This window comes from Trichoplusia ni, chromosome 7 (assembly GCF_003590095.1).
Source record: "Trichoplusia ni isolate ovarian cell line Hi5 chromosome 7, tn1, whole genome shotgun sequence".
Taxonomy (NCBI): domain Eukaryota; kingdom Metazoa; phylum Arthropoda; class Insecta; order Lepidoptera; family Noctuidae; genus Trichoplusia; species Trichoplusia ni.
This window is the reverse complement of record NC_039484.1, coordinates 14,071,147-14,088,492: the sequence shown is the minus strand read 5'-3', so window position 1 is coordinate 14,088,492 and position 17,346 is coordinate 14,071,147. Positions and strand designations below refer to the sequence as shown.

At 37.4% G+C, this 17,346-nt stretch overlaps 2 protein-coding genes across 4 annotated transcripts; one reads left to right on the top strand and one right to left on the bottom strand.

The window, feature by feature from the left end:
• The first annotated feature begins 337 nt into the window (after nt 1-337).
• Nucleotides 338-6,236, top strand: LOC113496177 (D-3-phosphoglycerate dehydrogenase). 2 transcript variants are annotated; one of them, XM_026875322.1, is made up of 8 exons: nt 338-497; nt 959-1,097; nt 1,663-1,814; nt 1,997-2,216; nt 3,261-3,393; nt 4,487-4,602; nt 4,975-5,077; nt 5,489-6,236. In XM_026875322.1, the coding sequence occupies exons 2-8, from the start codon at nt 963-965 to the stop codon at nt 5,611-5,613; spliced, it is 984 nt and encodes a 327-aa protein (XP_026731123.1). In that variant the 5' UTR covers nt 338-497; nt 959-962; the 3' UTR covers nt 5,614-6,236. The 2 variants fall into 2 exon arrangements, with proteins under 2 accessions (XP_026731123.1, XP_026731122.1); XM_026875321.1 differs by having other exon boundaries at nt 956-1,097.
• Nucleotides 6,236-15,714, bottom strand: LOC113496178. 2 transcript variants are annotated; one of them, XM_026875323.1, is made up of 6 exons: nt 15,346-15,696; nt 9,995-10,136; nt 8,102-8,285; nt 7,795-7,869; nt 7,464-7,568; nt 6,236-6,683 (listed from the first exon to the last, which is right to left on the bottom strand). In XM_026875323.1, the coding sequence occupies exons 1-6, from the start codon at nt 15,360-15,362 to the stop codon at nt 6,583-6,585; spliced, it is 624 nt and encodes a 207-aa protein (XP_026731124.1). In that variant the 5' UTR covers nt 15,363-15,696; the 3' UTR covers nt 6,236-6,582. The 2 variants fall into 2 exon arrangements, with proteins under 2 accessions (XP_026731124.1, XP_026731125.1); XM_026875324.1 differs by lacking the exon at nt 7,795-7,869 and having other exon boundaries at nt 15,346-15,714.
• Nucleotides 15,715-17,346: the final 1,632 nt, after the last annotated feature.

Here is a 17,346-nt window from a genome sequence, read left to right as displayed (position 1 = left end):
GAGTTAACTAAAGCAAGCTTGGATCTGATAAACATGTTTACGCAAACAAAGGGGAACGCCACAAACAACGTCCTTCTCGACATCACAGCGACGAACAATGTTGTTTTTATTAACTTCAATATCTTGTCAACGTCACGTGGTCGGCAATACCTACCAAAGTACCTAAATACGACTTATCTTGCGCTGTATAAAAGATTCAAGTTCAATTATTGATAAGATCTATAATTTTCCAACACTATTTTTATAAATTCGCTCGTTTCGTGAGCGGTGCGCACGGCGCTGATGCGGCCGCGAGGTGGCGCGTCTCGCTGATTAGGAACGAATGCAAACTCCGACATTATTAGCAGAGCAACCGGTGACGTTCGTTCATTGGCCGCTAACGAAGATAAGTGGTCGCCTCACTCGCTTAGATCGGAATCGTATCGTTGCTCACTGTCCCTACAGCTCAGTCGTGGTCCAACCGCTCGGCAAAATATACAGGAACTCGTATTACTAACGTGAGTATTACTTTTAAACTTGTTTAAAACGTAATTGACCAACTAGACTTTATTGTGTTGATAGTGATTAATACATTATGGTACTGAATAAATATGTGACAGTTATGATGTATGTGCTACCTTCATAAGTACCTAGTTAACTAGTACGAAATTTAATATATGACAATTATTCACTGACTTGCGAATTTTGATCTGATGTACAGCGCGAATCATTTGTTTAATAATAATTGTTTTACCCAGACATTATTTAAAGACAAGCAATTTTACAAACCGCCATCAACCGGTGTGAATTTTAGTAAACATTTGCAATAACCGGTTTGATTCCCTTTTTTGTTAAAACCCTTTTGAAAGATTCATGCATGGTGCGTTGCTAACTACGAATGTCATGGCACCGTGTATAAATAATTTATCATCGAGGTCAGTATTATAATGATTTGAGTAATTGTATTTTTCTTTAGCTGCAAAATGGTATTGGATATCAAGTCTGCCCTGGTCGTGGATGGCGTCGGTGCCAACTGCACGGAGATCCTCAACTCTCATGGCATTAGTGTGGTCAACCAAGCGAAGATCTCCAAAGAAGAACTCCTTAGAGAAATTCCGGTAAGTTCGAGATGTGGTAACCCTTAAAAATATCGATTTGATATTTTGTTATCTTTGGTCTTCATTTGTCTCGGTCGTTACACTTCGTGAACGATAAGACCAATGTTAATGATTCGATATTTAACAAGGATTATTCATTTCATCAAGTTCACTATATTAATTGGAGGACAATGCTATAAGTACTTCTAAATACGAATATTTTTCTTAAACTGAAAGAAATTTGGATGGTACAAAAATTTTACCGAATTCACTGCGGGTATCCTTGCCTTGATACTAGAATAACGTCGTACTGAGTCAATTGAGGATTGAGGAATTGTGAAGGTAGCCAATACAGGCAAGCACGTGCACTCACACTTAGCATGACGAATATAAGTCCGTATAAAACCGTGAACCATTAGCCTACTTTTATAAAATTTACACACAATAAGCCATAAAGTACCTACCTAGATGCTGTGTAATTCAGTAATAGTTTAATATCGAGGTATAATTTCCACAGAACTGCTAAAACTTTGATTAGAGTGTTCGGTAAAAGACATTTTGAGCAAATTTTAACGTGTTTTGACAGAAATACGATGCTCTCGTCGTTCGTTCAGCATCACAAGTCACCAAGGAGGTTTTGGAAGCTGGCAAAAATCTGAAAGTAGTTGGCCGAGCTGGTGCAGGAGTCGACAACATTGATGTGATTGCTGCTGGACAGCGCGGAATCGCAGTCATCAAGTAAGTTCGCCAAAAGTATGATTCGGAAATCAGAAACAATTGATTGTTATAAGAAACTCATCAAGTTTATATTTTATTCATTGCCTCAATTGGCAATCTCAATTGTTTTGCATTGATCTTATTTAACTTTTTTGTTATACTTTACTTACCTCATTAAATATGTCGTTTGTTTTTTGTCCTAGTGCCCCCGGTGCTAATGCCCTGAGTGCCTGCGAGCTGACCTGCAGTTTGATCCTGAACATGGCGAGGCACGTGGTGCCGGCTGCCACTGCCCTGCGCGGGGGACGCTGGGACCGCGCTCTCTACACCGGCACAGAACTGAACGGCAAGACCCTGGCAATCCTAGGCCTTGGCAGAGTAGGCAGAGAAGTCGCTATCCGTATGCATACCTTTGGAATGAAGGTAAGCCTCCTTAAGTTATTGCCTAGCTCTCGCGATTTTTGTATCCACAATTTATTAGAACAAAATGACCAGGACATTTCTATGGCGTATTTGGCTGTCAATGTGATATTTTTGTAGAAAATAATGTCATTCTGACAGCATAATGCAAAATAGAAACAAACATCGAGCTGTTTTCGAGATCACATGTGTAAAGACATCATGCGCAAGGGTTTGTTGAAATAAAAGAAAACTCATCAGGTAACTAATTTCGAAAGTTTACACTAAATACCTGCTTTAAGCAATAGAACTTTCATAGACATTTTATGGGTATGTTTTCATCGTTCCGTTTTAATGATTTTTCCTTAAAAGGTATAAATTTCTATTTAACTTTCGTGCATGAGCAACACCGTTCAGTAGATATTGATTGGTGCTATAAATCTCTGCTTTCTGCAAGGAAAGCGATAAAAGTTTTCTTCTAAAATTACTGTCTTCATAAGCGTTATTTTTTGATGATTGACTATAGTAATGTCTTCCAATTACTGCATGCTAAATTTGGGCTAAGCTGATACATTTCTTGTCTCCAATTTTGTTTAGATTAGGCGTCCGGTGGCTAGCGCCAAACTGTCGCATAACGATACTTAGAATTTAAGAACTAGCGAAATATAAGATCCTAGACTTAGTGTGTACTGAACTGGCATCATAAATAAACTTGTTTTTGCCTGAACACAGAAAAAATGTTAAAATATTCCTGCTTTCCTAATGAAACAGGAAAATATGCAGTTTTTCATTATCTTTAATGTACGGAAAATTTGCGGTAATTTGAAGCGTTTGTCGATTTAGCTTTCTGATGAAACAATTAAGATTTTGTTTCCGTTTAACCCGTAGATAAGATGTGACATATTTGCTGCCGACGCCCGACGCAATAAGGTTACGTTATGCGAATTGTCTTGATGTCATCATTGCGATATGATTGTACTACTTGACTTGTTCACCTATGTGTTTGCATTTGCGAAATATTGTTTATTTATTTCATCTGTTTTTATCTTTATCTTTGTTCTCTTCTAGATTATTGGATACGACCCATTTGTCACCGCTGAGCAGTGCAACAGTTTTAATGCTACGAAGATGGAATTGGAACAGATTTGGCCCCTCGCTGACTATATCACTCTACACACACCTCTTATTGAATCCACTAAAAGTAAGCAGGTTTTTTTTCGTTATTTGCATTTTCTTTTCTTAACTTATAGAAAAGGTTTTCAGTGTCATCAAGTTCAGCTGATTTATTATTATGGATGTTAACGATACTTCTCAAATATTTCATAAATTTTTTAGGTTCTAAGTTAGCCTTCAACGTAGTTAAACTGTAGGTACTTGCAATTACAATAGCAAAATAATTGTAAATTCTAGTTGTTTATAATTGATGTCGCGGTGGCCTTGCTTTCTATGTATGGATTTCTATGCACGAGGTGCAGGCCAATGTTTCTTTAACAAAGTTATATACTTATGCACCTTCTTAATTATTCTAACATCGTGAGGAAACCTAGATTCAAAATATTGGTAATATTGGATCATATTTTAAAGTTTGTATCTGTGTGAATCGCAGTCATCTAGCGTGATGATCAATGCTCAAACCTTCCCAATTTGCTCTGAAGGTTGAGCCCAGTTGGATACCTCCTACCTCCTCTAATCGGAAGTATATAATACTAAATTTATAGATGGATATCATTGATGATAATTTACAATAATATCATATTTCGTTCTGGAAAATTACCATCTGTTAACCTGAGATCAATTGCATGTTATGTCAAATTAAATATTATCAAGTAATTGTTCGTGAACGAATGACGATCGATACCTATCCAATTGTAATTGTCATGAATATTTATAACATCATGTCCTATATTGTAGAGGTCATCGGCGTCGTTAAACTTGGTTATATTTTAAATAGGTATTATGAATTTTGCGGAACGATCTTAGGCTTTCTTAATTTTCGTTATGGAGCTATTGCGTTAGCACTGCCTTATTTTTTTTAACGGCAAAGTATCTCTTCTCATTCTTACTCATTATGAGAAGTTTTATTCAATTTCTTCAAGCGATCCGATGACGAATTGCTAAAAGGTATAGAACTGAAAAGTCTAGAATACCTGTCGAAGACGTTAAGAGCTTCCGAAGCAGAAGACCTTCTCTATTCTTATCCAATGTTACTTTGCCAACGATCTCTGGATAGTTCTTTCTAGGTCTAATTTTCTTTAATATTCAAATTATTCAGAGGGAAATATTTTTCGTTATAGATTTCATCAACGCCAAAGTCATGGGGCAATGTAAGAAGGGAGTGAAGATCGTGAACGTTGGACGCGGAGGTTTGATCCAGGAACGCGACCTTCTTGATGCTTTGAACTCTGGACAGGTACAGAATTTAAAAAACAATCTACGGTACATAGCATAGGAACTGCGGGCGTAGTTACTTTTTACGTAAGCCCTGTGTTCATAGAGTAAGTTCATCTGTGGTGGGTTGTGTTAGTTAAATTCACTCTTACTTCTTTCTGTTGCCGCTATAACAACAAATTTAAACAAAATATAAAGGTCATAAAGTTAGGTGACAAATAAATTTCTGGGTCACAACCTAAAATGAAATTGTTACTTATCAAACTTCATTTTTACCCCATTTGTTAAGGCTTGTCCGTTTGAAATGGATGAATTATGACTGAATTTTTATCACCATTTCTCACCCTTCTTTTTTTTACAAAATATTTAGATATTTTATTATTTAAATACTCAGGTTGGTGGTGCAGCCTTGGACGTGTTTGAGCAGGAGCCCCCGACCGATCCTGTGACCTTGGAGATCATTCAACACAAAGCCGTCATTGCCACGCCTCATCTGGGTAAGTTAATGAGTTGAAACATCTTGCTCTGTTAGACTGATAAAGATTAATTAGTTATTAGACCGATCTTCAAACGATGCCTCAAACACTAACATGATTACATAGATAGAGCTTCTCAACCATTAAGTTGGATCAGTAGATTTTGTTCTCAAAAAATAATATTTACTTTGTTAATAGGAACGAATTGAGGAAAAAGCTCAAATCAACTTCAACTTTTGTATTTCGTCAAATATGGATCTTTCAGAATCAAATTTCAATTTTTGTATAAAATCGAAGTGTATTGGGGTATTGTGACAAACAATACCAGATTCTGATCTTAATGAGCTCATCAAAGCGGCCTGAAACTACCCAACGATTCCCTCGTATTTTATCAGCCTGCCATCGATTTTCATCCATACCATTTTGTTCCAGGCGCTTCCACAAAAGAGGCTCAAGTGCGCGTCGGTCAGGAGATCGCTGAACAATTCGTGAACCTGGTGAAGCCCGGCACTTACAACACCCCTCTCGCCGAGGTCACCAGAGTCATCAACAAGTAGACTTAGTCTAAAATATAATTCATTCATTTCATTTATTTTTATATGTATTTAACTTCTTTCTAAGTAACTAGATTCCACTCGGTACATCACTAAATATGCTTAGTTATTTTTCTTTAGTTTTGTATTGCGTACCTTGGTATGCTTAACTTGCTCTGTACTCGTAGGATAGGTAACTACATTTTTATGCATTTATTTTATTTTAATTGTTAAGCTTGTATTAAAGTCGCATCGTATATCCAGTATCTTGCTATAACTTAGTGAACATTAAGTCTAAGATAAATAAACAGTTCTTTGTAAGTTCGAATTAGTATTATTCGCAACTCCTGCGTTGTTCTGTTGAGATTCTATGTTAATCTTCGCTCAATGCTACGAGAAATGTTTATAGGTCTGAGCTTAGTATTAAGATTCTCTAGATGACTACTATAGAATTTATAATCGAAAGCATTACCTGCTGCCAAGTGCCATCGCAACAAGACTGAATCGATAACTATCATGAGACATTCATTGTCATCATTCCTATGTAGCGCATGCCTTAGCTATAAGATTTTAAGTATCCCTTGCATTCTTTCTAAATACCGTATAACGGTATACTTGTATAATCCCATTATGTAATAAATTAAACTTTAAATTTAAAATTATTTTATTTAAAAATTACTTACACGTATAATTTACACAAGTATAAAAAATATTCTAATCCATCTAATGTGATGAATTTGGATTCGAAACGGATCTTCTAGCATGAGGCGGCCGCCGGTCCTAGCCTAGAAAACAGATTGGAAACAAATGTCCAGAATATTGTAATAATGAAGAGAATTTCTAAATTAAACCTTCCAAATTATTAAACAGTACCAGAGGGACCAAATCATCGTCTAGCTGTTTTCTGGGCTAAGTGCGGAGCTGTTCAATCTTGTTTATTATATATTATTTTAAAAAGGATGGGGGTTTAGGGGATGGAGACATATAGAGAGATTAGTTGCCGCCTCGCCTGAACGTTCTTCCAGACCTGGAGGGGGGCGCGACCTCGCTCTGTGCCTGCTCCTCTTCTGGCTCTTGGACTGATCTTGTTGCCGCTGTAATAAACAAGTGATTTCAACTAACGAACTTAAGACATGGCTTAAGACAAAAAATAGCTTGGTCTCTTAAAAAAAAATCGACAGTCTTATTAACAAAAATCAGCGTTATCGACGTCGTGGTATGCACCAGAACCACGTTTGATTCCGTCCACAACATTTTACAATCCCAGTGAATATCATTATTTTTACGTTTTGCTCCAGAAGTTATTGAAGGGTGGACAACACTAATCATAATTATTTTTCCGTCATTCACCGCTTAAACAGTTGTAATTTTATAATATTCTATGCTATACCCACTTTGAAAGTACTCGAACTACATTCATAATGGATCAAATCCAAGGTCATTGAACGTCAGCACGTCTAGTTTACCTTTACGAGGTTATAAGTAGGTACTTATACTTCTTCCGGGTGCCTTTTTACTGAGACTGTCAATATAGATGGTTTTATCATATTATTATAGTATAATCACAAATAACTGACTAAAATCTAAAGTATCTTTAAAACCACAAAAAAGAAACCATCTGGTCCCAGTACCGGGAATAAGGGTCAAGCTCTATGTGGTCAGGGCTACGGAGAGAGGAACCAAGATACGATTCGTGTAGTGCAAAGAAGCACCCCTTACTGGATCAAACTGTATGCGCAATGAGTGTCTAAGTTGTTGGTCGAGAGTTCTGGCTATAAAGACACAGGGAGTTGCGACTATCGGGGTTGATGCATAGCCGAATCTACCGTCCAAATATGGACAGCCTCGTAATATTAATTATTGATTTGACTTACGTCTTCCGAATCTACCTCTGCTTGGCTTAGGCGCTGGTGGTGCCTCTTCGTTTGTCACCTCCCGTGTCACGGGAGCATTGTTAAAACGCTTTTTGCTCTTAGTATCTGCGGTAAATAAATTCAGATTATAAGTCAACGACATCCTCTTTTGCGTTCACGTATCATATGACCTAAGATTGGCATCAGAACTCGAAACTTCTTGGTGGTGCCTTACCATTTTAAGTGGATAATGCATGATTAAAGATACTGAGTTGAAACAAGTATTCTTTAAGAGCTTAATCGCATCTGTGATATTGATTTTTATTGAGTTAATTTGGAAAAATCTACTAACTGTAGGAGATTTTGGTGGGGTCAAGAGAGTCCTGCGCCGGCGACGATGTCGTGGTTGTGGGGTGATTCAATTTAGCTGCAAATACAAATTGGGGTTAATTTTGAGCCAATAAATTTCCGAACCAATCAACTGAGCAAAAATAAAAGTTTTCTCAAGCAAGAACCCGTATTTAGTTCCCTGTTGATTTTCATATTCCATGTCATAGGGTTTATCTTAAAAATGCATGATAGTTTTGCATATCAGTCGTTCTTTATCCTAAACTGGGGAAATTACACCTTTATAGTTTCATAATTCCGAGATTATATACCTTCGGCAGCTTGGGCCCTCTTCTTCTTGAGGATTTCCAGCAGTTCCGTGTTGCTCCTGAAAGGCCTGACGCCGCTGCCCACTAGTTTCTTGCCCTCGGTGGTGGATGTGGGAGCTTCGGTCGAAGGTTCCTGAGCCTCGCCCTCAGCAGCGTAGTCACCCTCCTCTTCGTATTCAACATCGTCCTGGAAAAAATGATGATTTTTTTTAAGTACTAGATGAATCAAAATTACTGCTGCTGTTATCTATTTTTATGCTGGTAAAAAGTTCTAAGTAAATAACAAGCTTTTTTGGGTCTTTTCTTTTGGCCTGTTTCTGATCCTAATGCAAGCTTTTGAATTTCTGGAGTTCAGTATGAAAATAAATATTTTTCGAGAGCAAGATTCATATTTTATTCTATACGGATAATGCCAATACAAATACCGAAAAATAATAACACGAAACTTACAAATCCACTTTCATACAAAGTAGGACTAACATTGTAGTAATAATTCAAAACATCCTTGACCTTTGCATCACAAGTCCTGTTACAAATTCAGTAGTTGTTTACATAAATATTTTTATAATCGACTATAATCGTACATAATCAAACCGGACCCGATAAAACATTCGAGTAAAAAATGTATGCAGTCATGAATTTTTCGTAACCGGCCAAAGATAGAGTTTTGCATTGGACTTCAAGAATTTCCTTGGGAAAACCAGTTCGACTCGCCGGGTGGTGGCCAAAACTTGCAGGTAGAAATTCCTCAAAGGAAAGGGAGGTCTTTCAAAGGTCATACGCGAAGGTGACCCGATCATCGGACGCTCGCCCCACTCGCCTTGAACTAGATGGACCTGCAACGACATCCTTTGCGAAACGCCGATGTATCTGACAACGATGCATCGTAATCATGACGTCATTTGCCAATTATATTTTTAGATGACACGTTGCGCTACTTGTATAATAAGCTATTTCCTAATTATCACCATGCACCAGCTTTGAGTTCATTTAACACTTTTATTTTCTTCTTGCTAAGAGAGAGAGATATATAATAACAGCTGACGTGTGCCGTAAGCTGTGCTCGTTTTTGATTATTTAATTGAAACTGACGCCCAAGGCCATTGCTCACCATAACTGAGCTTATTATTCCCTTCACACGACACAAACGAGTCAACGAGTACTCGTCTGAAGTGAAATAAAACAAGTTTTACACTTCAAGAGGAGAGTTTTATAATCACATAACATTGTATTGCAAAATTATTGACACTAGTATAAGATATTTTAGTATCAATATGCAACGCTTTCGAATTCATCATTTATCAGTGATAGGCTTGAATGTGCGTGAAATCGCATAATGTATAACCTTTTAGCGAGTCGGGTCGCTTCGTCTCGTGACACACAATAATATAGTATTAATGTTGTCGACTCTACGTACCTATACATATTTACACAATTAACGCTCACTCTAGCTGAGATCGGTTGCAGAACAGCAACGAGACTTTCTAAGATTGTCGTCAGATTATCTATTCTTACTGCGAATTCTTTCAATAGACGGTGAGGTGTGCAATATTGTTATTGTATATGTTTATTTGTAGGTGTGTGACTGGGTCTTGTGTAACCGCAACTTGCCCGCGCAAAGTAACCACGGATTGGTAGGTAATCAAATAACATTTTACCCACAACCGTCATTCATTAAAATAGCGAGCTACATTGCACATATATTCATACTGAAATAATGAGTGTTGTGAAGCCGAAAGTTTGAAAGAAAAGGGTCATAAGCCAGGTCATGCGATAGTGAATATGAAATCAATGACCATTTTTTTAAATTCGGAAATCCGTGCTTATAGGCACAAAATATGTAAATAGTTATTCGAGCTATTACGAGTAATTTCGGTTCTTATTAAATGAACACACCTGTGGTGCTGGTGTGGTGGTTGTTGTGGTCTGTTTCCCTTTAGATAGTGGGCCGCGCTTGAGCAGGCCCCGAGCAGGCGCCGGCGCTCGCTCCTCGTCCTGCGCCCGCGCCGATACCGCCACGCACGCTACCAACATAAAACTGGAAAACAAAAACATATTTATTAATAAGGAAAATTTAATTAATGATAGCTACCTTGAAGATACGGTAGACATTAAGAAATTCTAGTCGAAAATTACATATCAGAGCAAGCTACTACCTTAAAGCTACAATTTTCAAAATATAAAAGTTGAGGAATGAGATTTATTAACTCAAGAAAACCTCTTCTATATTCTGGGTTTATTACATCTTATTGAATTTGCAAAACCATAGATGCAATAGTCCTTTTTATTGCAGCTAAGTACTCCAAATCATAATCAAAATCCGAGCCGTGCTTTATCTGCGATCGTTCTAGCAATTACTAAACTATTGAGGCGATCTGAATTGTATGTCACTGCATATCTAATGCCGCCACCCATAGTAACTTTAATATTCATGTTTCAACATTCATGTTGATAGACCACATTTTTTCTACAAGGGGGTGTTATGGTAACGAGGCAGGTCTGTAACACATTTGTGTAACAAACCAGTTAGTTACATATGAACACACTTTTATTTTCTCTGAGAAAACGTAGGCGAATTATTTGCGTCGTTATCGATGCCATAACTTAACATCCATCAATCATTTATACTGCGAATCGCTTTGTATCGATAAACGTTTAGTTTATATACCTACTATAAAAACTCTCTACAATTTGAAGGTTCGATATGATGTGTAATTAACGAGAGTTATAAAATAAATATAACTTCCGAGTTGGGTTTTAATTAAGTTAGTAATAGGAACGCTTCGGAGCGGCTGAAAGTGTAAGCGTATCGAATCAACGAGATGTAACATAGTCGAGGAACACGGAAACAACTGTCATTGCCCACACGACAGCACTCGTAGAAAAAAACAATTTTCAAGTCCGGTACAAACGAACTATCAATTTAGATAAATGGCCGTTACATAAACGTTTCACATTTCATTATGTTCTTACAACATTACTTATGTCCCTTCCAAGTTACAGCCTTGTCAGTCTAAATTAATACAACCCTGACTTTGTTGCTATCTAGTTCACGAAGTTATTATTTACTAAAATCCAAACCAGATCGGCTGGACAAGTTGGCAGTACTCATTTACAAACATTTAACTTGATACTTAATATTCCGTTAGCATTTCAGACGCAATCGCAACATAATTAAATGTTAGTAATAAATAAATATCCAGCATTATAATGTTGTTCTACTTAATTATGAACCATCAAAGCAATCGTTGCTGTAACACAATCATTCAGAAACAAAAATATGCAAAGAGCATTTATAAATTTAGAACATTTTATTATTCATGCAATCTGATTGTTAATACGTGAACCGTTAATAATGCTGGACAGAGAAGCATGTCGAGACTTTTCTGCAAAGTTATTTAACTACCTACATGTAAAATGTCAGGGATTTCTATAATAGAAGCCTGCATACCTGACACCTAATAATGTGGCTCCTTGCTTGATATTCGCAATTTATTACATGCAAACACGAATTATTCCACAAATTAATAATGTCATGTGTGTAAATTTGTACTGTCCTTGTAAAATCGATTAAGGCTTCGACAGTTAAAAGACCGTGCAACACGATGCAAATGTTAATTTGTCTTTATAACACTGAACATGCTTGGGCCGTAGTTTCATAAAGTAAGTGTGGCAAAATACATTTCTTTTAATAACAGCCGTAGACACAGTCTACTATGAGGTTACGTATTAACGAATCATGTAATAGCAAAACACATGTCAATTTAGCAATCACCAGGCATCCTCAAAGTTCAATTATATTTTTTCTAAAGTTGCAAGACGCATTTAGTAAACGAACCTAGTTCTTTATGTAGTCATACTTATGCAAGTTTTTAAAGGAACTAGTGAATTCAAACAAGCTGAACAGGTTGACGAATGTGTTTTTTGTGAGTACCGACGTGTGCTTAATAGATACATAGTTCAATGGCGTTAAATGTCAAACTGGAAGTATGCCGGCGAGGCGCTGGCGCGCTGGGTGAATGTCGAGTTACGCAGCGCGGCACCACCTCCGGGTCGGCGCGGCGGCGCTCGCAGCACAGCACAGCGCAGCCTCGGAGACTCCATGTGCTCGCATCGACCGCCAAAGGTCAACACGTCGCAATACTACGTTATAGATTGTTGTATAACAGGTCTCACAGGGTCGGGTCAGGTGGACCGAGCGTCTATTTTATATCCGCTTCCGACAACAGCTTCCCTTAGCTTTCTCTATTTTATGTAATTCACGGATGAATAACGCTCACCCGCACGCATTGTCCAATCTAATATATGCACCATCACGAGTGTCATGAATATGCTCTGCGATGAAACATCGCGAAGGATTTTTACCAATATCATTGCACATCGATGAACGTGCCGTCGCATTTTGTGAAAGGTAACCTAGTGCACGCTTATATTAGTCATTTGTGAGTAGAAATTATGTTGTGATTGCAGTTCAAGTCACGTCGGAAAAAGTGCAGCTTTCTATACTAGGTAATGTAATTTACTATGTCGCACATGTGCCCACTTGGCGCACCGAATGTGTAAATTTAACCTCATATCACGTCAAGGTCAGTCGGCCAGAAATCAGAAGTGGTAAAAAGTAGGTTGACCTCGCAGTGCAATGCGGTAGGCTGCGCTGCTCTACCCCACAATGCCCGCTTCGCACCCGCCCATGACGGAATTACGCATTTTAGCAGGAATGCATTATAGACAGCGGTTTGACCGACTTAATTGCCACAATATTCCCACGAATTAAGTTGTTATCGGAATCACAATAACGCTCAAAAATTATAATTGGATAAAATTTCTGATTGCACGAAAATTAGATCTCTTCAGATCCGATAACACTTGAGAAACAAAGACATCTTTTGTAAACCAATTTTCTCACTGTTATTACATTTTAGATGTTCACGACTTTGGCAATCTGTGTAATTATAACAGTCGCTAGCTTTTCGATCATAGTCAAGAGTAGCCGACTCGAGCAAGTAATGTGCTTTAAAGCAGTAAAACACTGTATGCTGGAGTTCTAACATTTTATAGGCAAATGTCAATCGTCTGGTTAGGCAACTTTGTTTTATTACCAAATGTCTTATGTTCGCAGTAAGTATACTAGGCATTGCCGGTGTTGAGTAAGTGCTAGGTATTTTTGAGCGCATCTGCATCTATTCAGGCCTTTGTCTAACAGATGTACCGAGGCACTTACGTATCGTACCTTTTATATGATGAAAGCACTTTAGCTCGCATCGTCATCTGAATGTATGAAGAATTATTTCCGTGGGATGTTTAATAATGCACCGCAATTATTGTTGCGTCGCATCCACCCACGACACCATTGTCGAAGCAAACAAGTTACGAAATAATTTACCCACCTAGGTCACTAATTGTCAAAAATCAATTGGGCGGAAAACTACATCAAAACCGATACAGAATTTTAATACATTATATTTAATCTATATTGATTGAGGCCAGCTAGTGGAAGTGGTTGCATTCATTATAAATACTTACCTACCGGCATTGCAAAATGTAGAAACACCAATTCTTAAACCTTGTTTAAATTATCCAGGCATTATATTTTCCGTTAAGTGATTCTATTCGAATGAGTCTATTTTGGATATATAATAACTGAACGTTACAAAATAAAATTTAAATGCAGACGTGAAAGTTTGTGATACAATGAATTCTAAAAAGTAAGACACTTGTTGCAATGCGTAATCGAGATTTTCGAAATGTTATGAATACGTTACGAGTCGTCAGAGGTATGTAAATCTTCATGTAAATAATTTGTTGTCACAAAGGATTTAAGTTGCCGGTGTGTTTTGTTTCACATACACGTAATATGTAAAGTAAGATCAATATATTCTAAGTTCAGTAAGTCCTGTTTGAGAACTTAGTTTAAAACTGACGCACGTGCAGGCAAAGTGATATGTTCACTTTTACGACAATTTAATGCAGAACAAGATATTTTGTGAATTCTTAATTCCAACATTCCAACTACAGTCAAAACAATGCTGATGCATGTAGGAAAACGTTTTATTAATAAATTGAGACGATATCTTTTTTCTACATTTCTGTTTTTAATTAATGTCAGGCATTGTTTCTTTCGTAACTAATTCATTTAAACGTTCTTATAAACCCTCGAAGTACAAAGAAGCTTTCGACTTGCCAATCCTTTGCTACTTCTGGATTCAAATTATCATCTTTGTTTGAAGATTCATACCCTTGTCATTACAACACCTGCGTGATGGCACTGATGGCACATAATTCAAGTGGGGCAACGACAGTTCAATCAGTGGAAGAGAGAACACATATGAACAGCTAGCTTTTGATACATGTGTGGGCTAGACATGTCCACATATAAAGACGCGGAGATTCTTTACATAACAGTGATAGCGGCGGCTTGTAAATGCCGCGGCTTCGGGAGACTAGGCACGGCTGGGCCTGCCACATCCTACATTACGTTACATTGCCTAATCGTAGGTCGCGGGTCCAACTTTCAACATGGGACCGACTCATTCATACAACCGGTTCGTGGTATCGCTCGATTAATTTGAAAATTAATTAGTTTGTTAGGCCGGGTCAGCACGATGTTTCTTTAATGAGGTTTATAAGTCAACAAATTATGAAATTATGGTTAAGACCTGTCATAATCTGCTGCTCAGACTCAGCTGACACTAGTTCTTATTTAAATGGTAGAGTGTTATAGTTGGAACGGTTGACCGAGCAGTAGGCGGCATTCATTATAATGTCCGCAGGCTGTCACTTGCAGTAAGTACAAGGGTGCGTTGGTATTACGTTTGACCATTGAGAATGATATTAGAAAGGCAACACACGCCGTAAACATTCCTAAGCTCACATTGTATTTATGATTACGTTTTTATGTTTCGTCATAGGTTACCACTAACCAATGTTCGACACTAGGTAATAAATTATCAATAATGATAATCGCCATGCGAAATCCTTCACAAATCTATTAGATGTTTTTAGGAAACCTAAACTGCCTCTTAATAGATGAAAATATAATAACGTATATCCCCCAAAATTATTCTCGGTAAAAATATACATTCAAGATATTTTCATGTTTAAGCTATTTGGGAGACATCGCAAAAGCATACGCACAGCAACCGAAGCTTAACTTAATTTTATAAACATATCCTAAAACGACATAAAGGGGAGTTAAAAAAACCTTAAACTAAAGAGGACATAAGTAGAAAATAAGTAATGTGACTTACAGAGGTAGGATCTTCATGTTTGTGTGGTAGAGCTGGTGATGTTGCAAGAGGCACTAGTGTCGGTCCTTTCTCCGCGGCACGGCTTGGTGCAGGTCCACAATCGACGGAGGCCACGGTTGATCTGGCGCTCAAACACGAACACCTCCGGTACACTCCTCGCCGCTGTCGCTGCAGTGGTCCGCCCGCCGCACCGCCGCGCGCCCCGGCACCACTAGCCTGATTTATATTCGTGTGGCGCGCGCGCAACCACATGCCGAACATTGTCTACATCGCTACTTTAACACTATTGTTGCCTCTCAAACCGAGTAAATCCTGTTGTGACGTCGCTCCCCAAAACGTGCAACGCTTACTTAAAACATTTTCGGAAATTGTTCTAACGGTGCTTCAGACACGACTCCGTTGCATATGAATAATAAAATATTGTTATTGACCTTTTTACACTACTTCCTGCTCAGCGCATCGTGAACTTTTACATTTTAGATAGGTCAGCTGAATGAATAATTATTTAGCTAAATGGACCGCGGGAAAGTACGTGCTGAGATGCTACAGTCACGGCTTTGATTGCATAATGTAAATAGTTAGTGATTGTTAAATATAGGTTTATACAAAAATGATAGGTAAGTAATAAATAGATACGTTTGCAAACGTCCCAACGTTATACACTTTCATTGGGTCATAGGTGAGGATGATTCTTCGGAATTTTGTTAGGTAACAGACGAGAGCTGATTGGTCAATGTGTGATAAGATATCCAAACGCTTTCTTAATTTTAAGTATCTTTTGATGTTAGTAGATAGAAATGCGGTGCAAAAACACTTTAAAAATTGCATCAACAATTTAAATTTTAACCAATTTCAGAAAGGAGGACGATTCTATTTTTTTTTAATGTTTCTGACAGAATATATCCAATGCAATATACTTCATAGTTGTTAACTTTTTTGACTGATTCTTGTGCACGGGGTCGCTTCGTAAAGTAATCGTCTTAATTAGTGCCCGCCAAATTGTTATTGATTATTTAAATTATTGATACTTCCGCATTTCTTAACGCGTTGGTCGAATAGTCCAATGCCCTTGCGTATGCTCAATGCGTGTTATTTACGAATGTTTTACACGCGTAAGTCTAGACTTTAATACATTTATATTCGTAGCCAGGATTGCATTCAAGGCTGATGCTATTAAATAGTTTTATTAATATAGAAAACGTTATTACACTCTGCGCTCTAGCAGGAAGCTCACGATTTTTAAATATTTTTTTCCTTAAGTGACCTTTCTGTACCTGCAGAAGAGCTATGTGTCAAATGTCCGCGCTTAAACGCTCTAAGCTTTTATTCACACTGAAACAAAACGGTATCTACCTACATGTATAACTATAAATAGATAATGTTATAAAATTATTTTATAAATTCCACAATGTGTACTTGCTGGTGTATCCCTAGAGTTTTAGAGGGCACGCAACCTCTCCACCTTCTTGAAACTTATTTTATTACCACTCTGTTTTATTGATCTAGATAAAAAACATTGAAATATTTTAACTAAACTGGAACCTAATACTGAATACTCCACAGAACTTTAACTCTGAGTACCTACGGAACTACTGATAAACATACTTGTATGTTTCCAATTAAATACATAATATACTTAGATTAATTACTGTAGAAAAATGGTCGTGTTCTTCACAGAAACGTTTCTCCTGGTTGAGAATCCAACAGACTTACCACTAGCTCAGCAAGCCAGTCCTCGTCAATCAGATAAAATTATTTTTTATTATTGTTATCTATACCTATGTATAATTTGATACGGTATTTCACATTTTTTTATACATAAAATGTAAAAATTGCGACATTTCAGTCTTAGTGTGCATAGCATTGAAAAACGTTGAATATTCAATTATATTTTAAGGATACTATTGATTTTTAGATTTTAATGTGACACTCATTGACCTTTCACATTTTATCATTAATTCAGTGTAATAAAAATTATACAGCAGTTTATCATACTCAAGA

Excerpts from the sequence above, each read along its gene's own strand:
- LOC113496177 (XM_026875322.1), top strand. The coding sequence starts at position 963 with ATGGTATTGGATATCAAGTCTGCCCTGGTCGTGGATGGCGTCGGTGCC. Across the intron at positions 1,098-1,662 it reads AACTCCTTAGAGAAATTCCG|AAATACGATGCTCTCGTCGT; the intron begins GTAAGTTCGAGA and ends GTGTTTTGACAG. Across the intron at positions 1,815-1,996 it reads CGCGGAATCGCAGTCATCAA|TGCCCCCGGTGCTAATGCCC; the intron begins GTAAGTTCGCCA and ends TTTTTGTCCTAG.
- LOC113496178 (XM_026875323.1), bottom strand. Across the intron at positions 8,286-9,994 it reads CCACCACACCAGCACCACAG|GACGATGTTGAATACGAAGA; the intron begins GTGTGTTCATTT and ends CATTTTTTCCAG. Across the intron at positions 7,569-7,794 it reads CCCCACCAAAATCTCCTACA|ATACTAAGAGCAAAAAGCGT; the intron begins GTTAGTAGATTT and ends TATTTACCGCAG.